This window comes from Anopheles ziemanni, chromosome 2, assembly GCF_943734765.1.
Source record: "Anopheles ziemanni chromosome 2, idAnoZiCoDA_A2_x.2, whole genome shotgun sequence".
Classification (NCBI taxonomy): Eukaryota; Metazoa; Arthropoda; class Insecta; order Diptera; family Culicidae; genus Anopheles; species Anopheles ziemanni.
The window spans coordinates 24137533-24149488 of NC_080705.1; the positions used below are offsets into that span (position 1 = coordinate 24137533).

Here is an 11956-nt window from a genome sequence, read left to right on the forward strand (position 1 = left end):
TTTTCGTAGAATTCCTCCGCTTCTTCAACATTCTGCTCTCCCAAGGGCGGTTTCTTCCTCCGGTGTTATTTCTGTTGAACGAAACAAACTAAGGAATAGAATTAGTGAATCGCTGTTATAAATGGTTATGATTTTGCACTACCACTTTGTTTACTTACCGATTCTAAGATCCGGCCAACGCATTCGTGGACGATCGAACTCCCCATCCGTTTCCCGATCGCACATGAGCTGACACTGTTCCCGACTTGTTGATGGATCCTATTAGTTTCCGTTTAGGCGCCATGAACATTGCAAATTCAACACACTCTTACGGAAGGAACAACACTTTACACTTTTTCACTCGACTGTTCTAGCGCTGGATGTTTCAAAGACTGAAAACTTCATCGCGTCGCGATTGACAGTTGGTGCGTGATGGCATTCATACAGACGACCTTTTTTATTCTCTACATGATTGACCGACATAAAGTGCACCAACACACATTCAGGTTGCTGTGCAGTGTGGGAATGCTACACGATCGGCTCCGCTATTGTAATGTGTCAGACTGAAAGGGAAGATGTGAAAGGGCAGATGTGACTTCTCACCTAGCACACCGGTTCATCATTAGAACGAGAAGGAAGACAAAGTGTGCAAGAGAAAGCTGACAGTTCTGGATTCGCGGGGGTAGGAATCTGTGGTCAGTTCCCAACTGCCGGCGACATGCAACATTACCCCGTTTCCACAGATTCCTACCCCCGCGAGTCCAGAACTGTCAGCTTTCTCTTGCCCACTTTGTCTTCCTTCTCGTTCTAATGATGAACCGGTGTGCTAGGTGAGAAGTCACATCTGCCCTTTCACATCTTCCCTTTCAGTCTGACACATTACAATAGCGGAGCCGATCGTGTAGCATTCCCACACTGCACAGCAACCCGAGTGTGTGTAGGTGCACTTTATGTCGGTCAATCATGTAGAGAATAAAAAAGGTCGTCTGTATGAATGCCATCACGCACCAACTGTCAATCGCGACGCGATGAAGTTTTCAGTCTTTGAAACATCCAGCGCTAGAACAGTCGAGTGAAAAAGTGTAAAGTGTTGTTCCTTCCGTAAGAGTGTGTTGAATTTGCAATGTTCATGGCGCCTAAACGGAAACTAATAGGATCCATCAACAAGTCGGGAACAGTGTCAGCTCATGTGCGATCGGGAAACGGATGGGGAGTTCGATCGTCCACGAATGCGTTGGCCGGATCTTAGAATCGGTAAGTAAACAAAGTGGTAGTGCAAAATCATAACCATTTATAACAGCGATTCACTAATTCTATTCCTTAGTTTGTTTCGTTCAACAGAAATAACACCGGAGGAAGAAACCGCCCTTGGGAGAGCAGAATGTTGAAGAAGCGGAGGAATTCTACGAAAAATAAAAATTTCCGCGTTGGCGGCTCGAGCAGAATACAACACCGTCTTCCCCAACTGGCGAATTTTGTCTCGTTATCATATCGTTACCATCTCGTTTGTTAATTTTCGATCTCCATAACGAGACAAAGTGTTGCACCAAAAAAGGGGGTGGGGTGCAACATTCAATCGGTTATTTTGTGGTGGTGTTAGTGCCAAACAGAGGTTACGAATGTGTGCGTGCTATTTCACCATAATGGCACGCACACAACTATACAATCCATTTCGGATGTCAAATGAGACGGAGAAGACGGTGTTGTATTCTACTCGAGCCGCCAACGCGGAAATTTTTATTTTTCGTAGAATTCCTCCGCTTCTTCAACATTCTGCTCTCCCAAGGGCGGTTTCTTCTTCCGGTGTTATTTCTGTTGAACGAAACAAACTAAGGAATAGAATTAGTGAATCGCTGTTATAAATGGTTATGATTTTGCACTACCACTTTGTTTACTTACCGATTCTAAGATCCGGCCAACGCATTCGTGGACGATCGAACTCCCCATCCGTTTCCCGATCGCACATGAGCTGACACTGTTCCCGACTTGTTGATGGATCCTATTAGTTTCCGTTTAGACGCCATGAACATTGAAAATTCAACACACTCTTGAAGGAACAACACTTTACACTTTTTCACTCGACTGTTCTAGCGCTGGATGTTTCGAAGACTGAAAACTTCATCGCGTCGCGATTGACAGTTGGTGCGTGATGGCATTCATACAGACGACCTTTTTTATTCTCTACATGATTGACCGACATAAAGTGCACCTACACACATTCGGGTTGCTGTGCAGTGTGGGAATGCTACACGATCGGCTCCGCTATTGTAATGTGTCAGACTGAAAGGGAAGATGTAAAAGGGCAGATGTGACTTCTCCCCTAGCACACTGATTCATCATTAGAACGAGAAGGAAGACAAAGCGTGCAAGAGAAAGCTGACAGTTCTGGACTCGCGGGGGTAGGAATCTGTGGAAACGGGGCAATGTTGCATGTCGCCATCAGTTGGGTCTCCGTCTCATTTGACATCCGAAATGGATTATATAGTTGTGTGCGTGCCATTATGGTGAAATAGCACGCACACATTCGTAACCTCTGTTTGGCACTAACACCACCACAAAATAACCGATTGAATGTTGCACCCCACCCCCTTTTTTGGTGCAACACTTTGTCTCGTTATGGACATCGAAAATTAACAAACGAGATGGTAACGATATGATAACGAGACAAAATTCGCCAGTTGGGATACCATATAGCTGCCTTTAAAACTCAAGCTACCTTTAAGACATACAAGTAGATTGCAAGTTTCAACAAAACGATAACAAAGTGGTACACCAACGTTGTCGATTGTCGATTTTACTTGTTTATTGCAACGGTTTGTTTTTCTCCGCCAAAACATCGAACAGCAGGCGAATGGTGAAGAAGTAAATCATTTCAAATCCCGTTATGATGCTGAAGCCCAAAAACAGACCCAATATGCCACCAAAGGATGCTGTAAATGAACACAAGCAATTACATTAGGTTTTCTAATCGATTTTCCTCACCGGTAGCACATCTCACCCAAAACGCCCAAGGAATCCTGATAGATGTCGGTGCGGTAGTGAGTCGCCGTGAGGTCAGCAAAGAAAATGTGCACCAGGCTTTGGTTTTCCAGCTGAATGTCTTTGCTAGAGAAGCGAGAGGGAAAGCGGTATTTGAGTGTGTTGAACGTGGCCACATTGGGGCGATTAAATACGTACAAAAACGACAAACTGTTGAAGGAAAAGCTCCGGTTCATCGCACCCGTCACCATTTCCGACGAGTACTGTATTTTGTCGCACGCTGGCAAACACCCACAAGGTGGCTCGAGACTCCCGTACGGCAGCCGTTCGACCGTGCTGTTCACACGTGGCACGGCGGACAAGTACAGGTCCTTCGCAGCCAGCAGGCAACCCATATCCCGAACCTCGCAGTTCCGCAGGGTGCCATTGCTGGGCAGTTGGTAGGGAAGGCAGCCGCACTTGGCGTGGATCATGGCCGCGCGACATTCGACCATGCAGTTCACGTACGAGTACCGCTGCAGCACGTTCAAGTGCCGTTCGTCACGACCGTAACATTTCCGCACGGACGGCGGCAAACCGAGTGCATCCTCCGTGGCATACGTAGCGGTTGGCCGGAGGGCGACGAATGACTCAGTACCCGCCAGGAGGATCTTGATCTCCGCATCGTTGTCTGGATAGTCATAGGAGCTGTGTATCAGCACTTTGAACCCGAACGAGGCCACATCGGTGGAGTGGTAGTCATCGGATGCTGGCTGCAGTAAGATCGACAGGCCAGTCTGGTAGCCGGCGGCCATCACCCTCCTTGGTTCCCTCGGAACGCTCACAGTCATCTTCTTCGGATAGTTATCGTATCGCAGGCCGTAGTAGTTGAACGAACAGCACAAGCCCTCGGTGCTGTTCACGACCTGGAACAGATTGTCGCAGCGCCACTGGGTGCCCTTCCACATGCAACGCTCCAACAGCGTGCCACAGGACGGCGCGAACTCGCCCATCAATTGCGGCACCTCCAGGTTGTTGGAGAGCAGAATGTCGTGCAGCACTCTGTATTGCGCCGGGTCCGTACCTCCACCCACGCCGGAAACATGCAGCAACAGCCGAAACATACGCGATAACTCCAGGGCGGTCATGTTAGCCGGACGTTGCATCAGCGTGGCTCGAGCTAATGCGGCCGCGGCGGAGATACGGTTGAGACTGCATACCGTCACCGCGGGAAACGGGAGATTCCAGGTGGGAAAGTTCGTCGATTCCGTCACCTGGCAGGGCGTCGTGAAGATTAATAGGACTATGTTATTTCTACCTTTTGTTTTAACAGCTAATAAAACCAATTTATAAGCGATCGCATCTTTCACATATCGTTGGCTCCAAAGGCTTTGTACGCCTTAAACATCCCGACTTAACAACTCGGCCTGGCTAATTATATTCTGTTTTGTTAATAGATTTCTGAAAAATCTGATTAGATTTTATTTTATCCTAGTGTATTTGAGTTGAATTTAGACACAATAAGAGAAATATGCTGTTTAGAAAAAACAACAAATAAAAACTTTCGATCGTTGAAAGCTATCATTTGGTGATAGTTGCTTTACTTCATTTTGGGTTTAAAATAGGCTTATTCTTAAATTCTACCAAAATTTCATGCATTTGGGACGCTTTGACAGAAGTGTAAATTATTGAAACAACATAACATTTGCAATAAATGCAATAAATTACAGTATCCAGGATTCTTTGCAATATTATTGTCAGTATTTGATAACCTAATGGCTATTTGTGCGATTCGAATGAATCGAAAAGATGACGACCATTTACCCACTTATTGCAGGAATTATGAACACGTGATTCTAAGCTTTTCCACCGACTGTGACGTCAAACAAATCCGGGAACGGGAAAGCACACCGAACTTACCGTAACGGTCGGTGTTTCCACGCTCCAGGACCAGGAAATCACTAGCAGCGTAATGGCACTGATAGTCGACGCAACGACGGCACACGACCATACGGTCCTCTCCAGCGGACTGTAACCATCGCGAACGATCTGGCTGTAGCCGTGGAGGGCCGTAATGTTGCACAGTTCCCGGAGCTGCCTACCAAACCGTCCTCTCCAATCGAACTTGGCAAGTCTTCCGGCGTCTTCGGAAGTTTCACCGATCTTCCGAACCACGCGCTGCGCCAGCCCTTTGAATGTTGTGCGCTGCATCGATGAGACGGCGTGTGTCCTTATGACCACGACGAGAGAATATGGGGATTCAGAGTCCTGTGAAAGCGTTCCGTCAATCGATTGCTGCGAAATCCGATACATCTTTTATTCATGCTGGTCATCTGTTTCCTAATTCCAATCGTGTTTAGGCGATAGGTTTTACATGACCTCCATGTTGTTCGTACTCATCCCATTAACCTTCAGGCCCGGGTAAGGAGCGTACGTGACATGGTGCAGAATTCGAACGCCAATGGATCAAGTCACGCTAGGGCAGCAGCAGGTTCATCGCGCAGTACTCCGAAGGTCATTCGGTTTTGAAGGGTCCTATCGATCGACGAGAGGGAACCTTTGAAAGTCCTTCCATTGTGTGCCTCGCGCGAGCGGATGCAGATTGTGTTTCCATTTCCACCACAAGCGCTGAACTCTTACGCTGGTAAATCCCAAACAGGGTCGCGTTTGTTGACTCGCGTCTTCTCTGCTGCTCCAGATAGCATGAAAATCCCATCATCCGTCATTGACGTCAACGGCTTGCAACCTTCGATGTGGCGGGCGCCACAAATGGGGCCGGCCCAGAAGTAGCAAACGATCGTGCGAATATTATCAAACATTCGGCTGTTCGAGCGAGCCCATAACGGTCCACGAACCTGCTCTAGGGCCGCCGCTCGTGCCGATGTGCTCCGGTGAAGATCGCGGACGTACGATAAGATTCGATTGCACCAGATCTAGCGCGCGCGGACACACGATCAGCTGACACGGGTGACAGGCCCCGTTACACACAACCACGAAGCTGATGTAATTTTGAACCATTTAGCCGATGCTTACTAATGGCATCGAAACGTGAGTACTTACGATGTAAACTAGAATCGTCCGTTATCTAACCTTTTAACCTTTTGCGGTTTGTTTTAAAACGGAAAGTATTGTTTTACGTCAGCGGGGTATAGTTTAAAACTTGTGCATGCTATAAGCAGCTCTTACCAATCCGTTTGCATGCTTTACTCATCTCTTGTGTTTACATCAATTTCTTGTGTTTACGACGACCCTATAACGCGTTTCTGTGTCTAATTAAGAGTATGCATCTCGTAAATAAATGTATCTCGTAGTAACTAACGTCCTGCTATTACAAAATATCAATTGTAATATGCATGAAAGAAACTGAAATTTTTTTCTGAGCTTCTCTATTTTTATGAGCTTTATATTTCAAACGACAATTCAATCAAAACATCGAAATTAAATTATAAACTTAATATAAAAACACTCACAACAACAAAGCGAAGGAAAAATAATGAAATAATAATGAAAATTAAAATGCTTAAATAGTATAGCATCAATAGAATATAAAATTAACATCTGGTTTTGATAACATGGGTTATTTGTACAATCAGTTTTCCTTCTTTAATTGTCATAAAACAAAAAGATTAATAAGTGCTCCACGCCAGAAAGAAAAAACCAAATTTAAACGTTAGCAAGATAGTTTAGCATTGGATCACACCACATTTTCCAGATCATTAGAACAACTTTACTGTGACGGAGAAAAAGCACAAGCTTTGTGTGCGTCGCCTCACTTGATTTGTTTCACACAATCGATCGGAAACATTCTCGTTTCGGAACAAACAAGCAAACGATATTGCCTCAAGGAAAACGCACGGTATGGCATGCTAGTGGCGCAGTAAAACACTCATTTTCTTCTCCTTTTGCACACTTTGAGCAGCTGTAAACTATCGGTGATCCGTCATTAACCATCAAGCATCGCGAAAGCGGTTCGTTTTCAATGGCCAAAGATGACGCACGTATGCTCGTTTGCACGTTTACGAGCCGCGCTGCTGCGCTTCCAGCTATTGACCTCAAAATAATAAAATATAATTGCATAACATTCCCGCCCGGCCACCACCGAGCACGTCGGCACATTTTCCCTCCTCTTTCGTTTGGACCGTGCGTGCGTGCGTAGGTTCGCTCGGACTTGCATGCGCATTTTCGTCAGAAAAGCTGAACAGCAGCGATCGATAATCGAACGACTCCTGGCCGGTCGGGCCAAAGGCAGAAGCCACCGGAACGGGGAATGGGGTGGGATTCGTAGACCGGTGTGGCCTCTGGGCGGATCGGAGTAAACCGGCTGAAGCCGATCGGCCGTCCCGTTCCGCGGGACCCCACCGCTAAATTATCGAATTTACACCTTCATCTCGTGGTACGCCACGGTGGATTTCGGTCCATTTCGGTACATTGACGTCATGCGATGGTAGAGACGCAATCGTGGAAAATGTGGTTACCAAGGGCTTCCTTTCGAACGGATTTGACGTGGCCCGGCCGGTCGTGGACATGGGCTACCAGAACCGATACCTAAAAACCCTTGATGTAAGAAGATTTGATTGAAGGAAAAACCATAAACCTTAATTTTTTAGAATAATTATTTTGCAATAAGAAACCTCCGAAAGAATTTGGAGAATTACCGTATTTTTCCGTGTATATCGACCCTCTTGAGTTAAAAAATGATTAAAGTCCGATTAAAGGGGTTGTTATACACGAGTAGTAACTTTTCGAATCGATAGAGAAGAGGTTAAAACACGTATAACATTCTTACAACTGATTAAAATTAGAAAAAAAAATTTCAATTTTTTTCATAAACATTAAAGTTTTTTTTTTGGGTCTTTCCACAAACAAATCACATTATTTGTGTGTAGTTTAGTTGACTCTGGACATAGATACATTTTTCAAACATAAATCGAATGCACATAAAATTCGCAATTGTACATAATTACCATAACCAAAATGTACGGCTTTCACATTCTCTAAAAAACATCCAAAAAAGCTAAGAACTAAATAAATTGTCAAGCAAAACAGCATCAGCTTTCACTAATAAATTGAAACCGATAATGTCCTATCCATGATGTAAAATTGTGCGCCATTGTACTCAAAAGATGAATGTTGAAACTTGAAAATACATAACACCAACACTCCAAGTAGAATGGAATTTTGCTGTTTTCGATATTAATACAGAATGTTCGGAATTCATTAGCTTTAGATAGTATGCTCTTTATATTAAAAAGAATTCTGTTTGCAAAAAAAAATAACCCAAATGGATTTTTATTCATCAAACCCTATGTAGCACCCATGTTTACAAGTTAGTCAACTGATTAGTTTCGTATCAGACTTATTTCGTTTCTATGAAGCACTGTTTTCTTCGAAGGGTTTATCATTTTCTCATGCTACTCCTAATAGACCCATCGCAAGGGTTATGCACTCTACCGAGTTCAATTAAAATTTCCCGACTAACTGGAAGGGTTTTGTGCACCAGAGTGCGTCATCGATGTGATCGACACTTGGCGGGAGGCTACTACCCACTTGTGAGGCGTAAGAAAACCCGGCCAACGACACTACATACGGTTTGCTCCGGGCTGGGTAACCGATAATTGCAGATGCAGAGTGTAAATAGTATCTTCTTTGTGGCCCGATCTTTTATCCTCTCGCACATTCCCGTCGTACCCTTTCGCATGGACGACGTGGGTAACGTCGAGGTGTTGAAGATTCATTTCGCGGTTATGGTTTTTAGGTGTACTTAGTGACTTGCGGCTCGCGTCGATTATGGCCCGACCGATATTACCAACCACCGTGCTCCGGCGCTTATCGTCGTGCAAACAGTGCAGCATTACCCGGGTCAACAGAAACGAAATCCTCAGACCGTTACCGAGATTGCCCGGGAAACGACACATAATCAAAATGCGCCCGTGGACAACCGAATCAGTGGCTTCATGGTTATCATGTTTTTAAAACGAGCGAAAGGTTGTGTTTTTTTTCTTCTTTGACTTCTTGTTCGATCCATTCGAACTATTCGATTAGGTGACATATCTCTCTCTCTTCTACGATACAGTTCACTCATATATACAACTGCACAAAAATAATCGAAATAATGAGGAACGAATTCTTAAAATGTCTACAATTCTTAAAAAAGAGACAATATTAAATTATGACAAAATTTTAAATACTTGTTTGTGATTCCCATACGAAAGTAAGGTTAAAGTTTGCATACGGTAGGAGAAAGTCGTTGACTTAGCAATGTCGCTCTTCCCCTCCGCCGAATGTTTGAACTATTTGGCCCAGTTTCGGCGCTTCAGCCATCAAAAGCCCGACCGACCTGCGGGTCCGATGACGTCAAAAACGGTACCAAGCCGTACGTCAACGATGCTTTTTATTCATCAACTTGAAGCCAAAGCGAGCTGTCCTTTCTTTTTAATCGATCAAGCTTCTTTTTTTATTCCTACACGAAGTGTCCCGTATCAGTCGTCTGACAAATAGCGATGCCTATTTCCGGTGTCTAGACATAGCCGAAGGATCGGGTGAGCCGATGCGATAACCGATCCCGAATGCGTTTGTTAAAATGACGCGAGGAATGGAGTAAAAACATAGTTAAACAGTTTCGCAGACATGAAGGATTAAGGCTCTCCGTGCACATATTGCGCGTTGTTGCGTTGTAGTCGGTTGAAACCGGTCTAAGAGAAGACAAATCCTCCTTTAGTTGACGCGTCATATAAAATTCGCGACTGGTTCAGTGTTGGGCTGAATCGCCGTCATCGCCCGGAACACGTCATCAAAAGAATGTGCGATCCGCGCGCACATGTTTCAACGAATTTGTGAGACTTTCCCTGTACCGGAAACCGCTTGTCCACCGGCCCGAATGTACATAGCACGTGACATCGAAGACCGTAGGCTACAGGAGAGCAGGATTTCCAGTATGTGTCAGGCTCGGTGATTTTGAAATTATTTTCGGAACCAAGCGATATGACGTCGAAGCCAGGTGGATTTTCCAGTTGAGCTTGCAACGAGCCTTAGATCTTTGAATTGTAGTATAAAATTCTGAAGTGCAAAATATGTGTAAATTAATAAAACAATTGCTGTTAAATAATGATCTATGAGACAACCCATAATTTCTGAGAGTTTTCTCAAATACTTGGAACATGCTATTGAATCAGACGTGGTACTTAAGATGGCAACTTCAAGTCATAAGATTTAGAAAAACAAAAATATTTCAAAAATAAAAGTTGTATTTGAATGATTTGGAGAGCTAAAGTTACTGGTTCTAGGATCTTATTGGTTCTTTATGCAATGATCTGATTTGTTTTTATTATAAGTAAATAAATTTAAAGGATCTTAAAGAACTTTCAAACATTGTAAGTTAAAAATACACTTCGAAAACGATGCAGCCCCACGAACTTTCAAGATCACCCACCGAAAAGCTTTTAAAAGCTCGAGCTTTCCCGAACGATCGCCCAACCGAATCGCAGCCGTGGACGCCATGATCATGGCGCAATCAAACAAACACGTCACGATCGCGGGCCGCGGAACGCCGATTGCGCAAAAAGAGAAAACATCACGACTCGCGGCGTTAGTACGAACGCAGCGTTCCAGCGTGTAGCATCGTCCGAGGGCCACTCCGAGACGACGACGACGTTTGGCGATTATTCGGTTCCCCTTTCGCAGAGGAGAGCTGCAACTCGCGCAACCAAACCCAAACAACAGAAGCTTCGAAAGCAGACCCACCCACCCGGACGGTTATCCCAAAAAAAAAAAAAAACAAAAACGCCAAAGATTCAACGCTAGCGCAAGTGGTGGGTTTTAATGTTTTGTGCAAGATAAGATTTTGAAGTGAAGTGGAGGGTCAACGTGTCTTCCCGTGATTGTGCGAAACGTTACTTTTTCGAACCGCCCCTGTGGAAAGGGAAAAAGACGCGAGTTCACACCAGACAAGAAAATTAAGGTGAAAAATAAAGGAAAAACGGGAGCTGCTACGGTTATTAAAAACCACCGGAAAAAGAGTGAGTGAAACCTTGGTGAGATCAGCCCCCCCGGGCAGTAAGTAGTGCAGAGTTCCACGTAAGGTAAAATTGGCTCCCAGCAAGTGAAACTTGTGATTGTGCGACTCGCCCTTCAAAACGGTGGCCCGTAAGTGAGTGAAAGTGTCCGCCTACCCCGTTCCATGCGAAGCGAAGCGGTGTGAAGTTCCCTTGACGCGCGCGGAGATCAATAGAAACTCCCCCGGAGTGTACACTCTCGAGTGCCGCATCGGTTACATTGGCAAACCCGAAAGGATAGAGTGCACTTTTCCCGTACGCCGTGCAAGAGCTCGACACCGGACCGAAGAGTGTGGTTACACAATCAATATTAATTAAGCAAACGGACGCTTCCCGGTTGGAAGTAATGTGCCACTGTTACCACCAAACGGAATAGTTCTCGGGTGTTGTTGTTGTCCGGGGAAAATATTTACACTCGCATTAGGCAGGTACTAGGAAAAACCTAAACCCGGCACACGGTGTCCCACCGGGATTGGTCCAGAAAAACAAAAGTATAAATCTTCCCCGCCGTTCATGCCCCGCGTGTACGGTTCCAACGTGTCTCCTCCAACGCCTTTTTCCATAACGATAGTGGGTTTTTCAGTAGAGAAGGGAAAAGGCAACGATCGGTGAAACCCGGGTTTGCTTATCGATCGTAGACCAACTACTGCATGCCCGTGTGAGTGTATGAGAGGAAGGTGTACAGTTGCGGTGCAGTTTTAGGACAAGTGTACCTGTAACTGACCGTTCGTCAGTGAAAACCAGTTTTGCGACCAACCCCAAGCGTGGTGTGCCCTTTTTCGGACCAACGGGAGATGCAACGAAACTCCTCTCCCCCGGTCAGCAGACAGCCCTGATGGGCGACGCCTAGCCAGCAACAGCACATTCCAACCAACACTAACTCTCCTTACCAACCGGGACGCCCTGAACAGGAACATCACTGGTGTCGGCAGCTGGAAGGGATTGAAGTTGTTGTGCGGCTACAAGGC

At 45.3% G+C, this 11956-nt stretch overlaps 1 protein-coding gene across 1 annotated transcript; it reads right to left on the reverse strand.

Moving 5' to 3' along the window:
- Positions 1-2781: 2781 nt before the first annotated feature.
- Positions 2782-5250, reverse strand: LOC131293247 (sodium channel protein Nach-like). The gene is made up of 4 exons (XM_058321327.1): positions 4858-5250; positions 3157-4211; positions 2978-3084; positions 2782-2909 (listed from the first exon to the last, which is right to left on the reverse strand). The coding sequence occupies exons 1-4, from the start codon at positions 5248-5250 to the stop codon at positions 2782-2784; spliced, it is 1683 nt and encodes a 560-aa protein (XP_058177310.1).
- Between the last annotated feature and the right edge of the window lie 6706 nt (positions 5251-11956).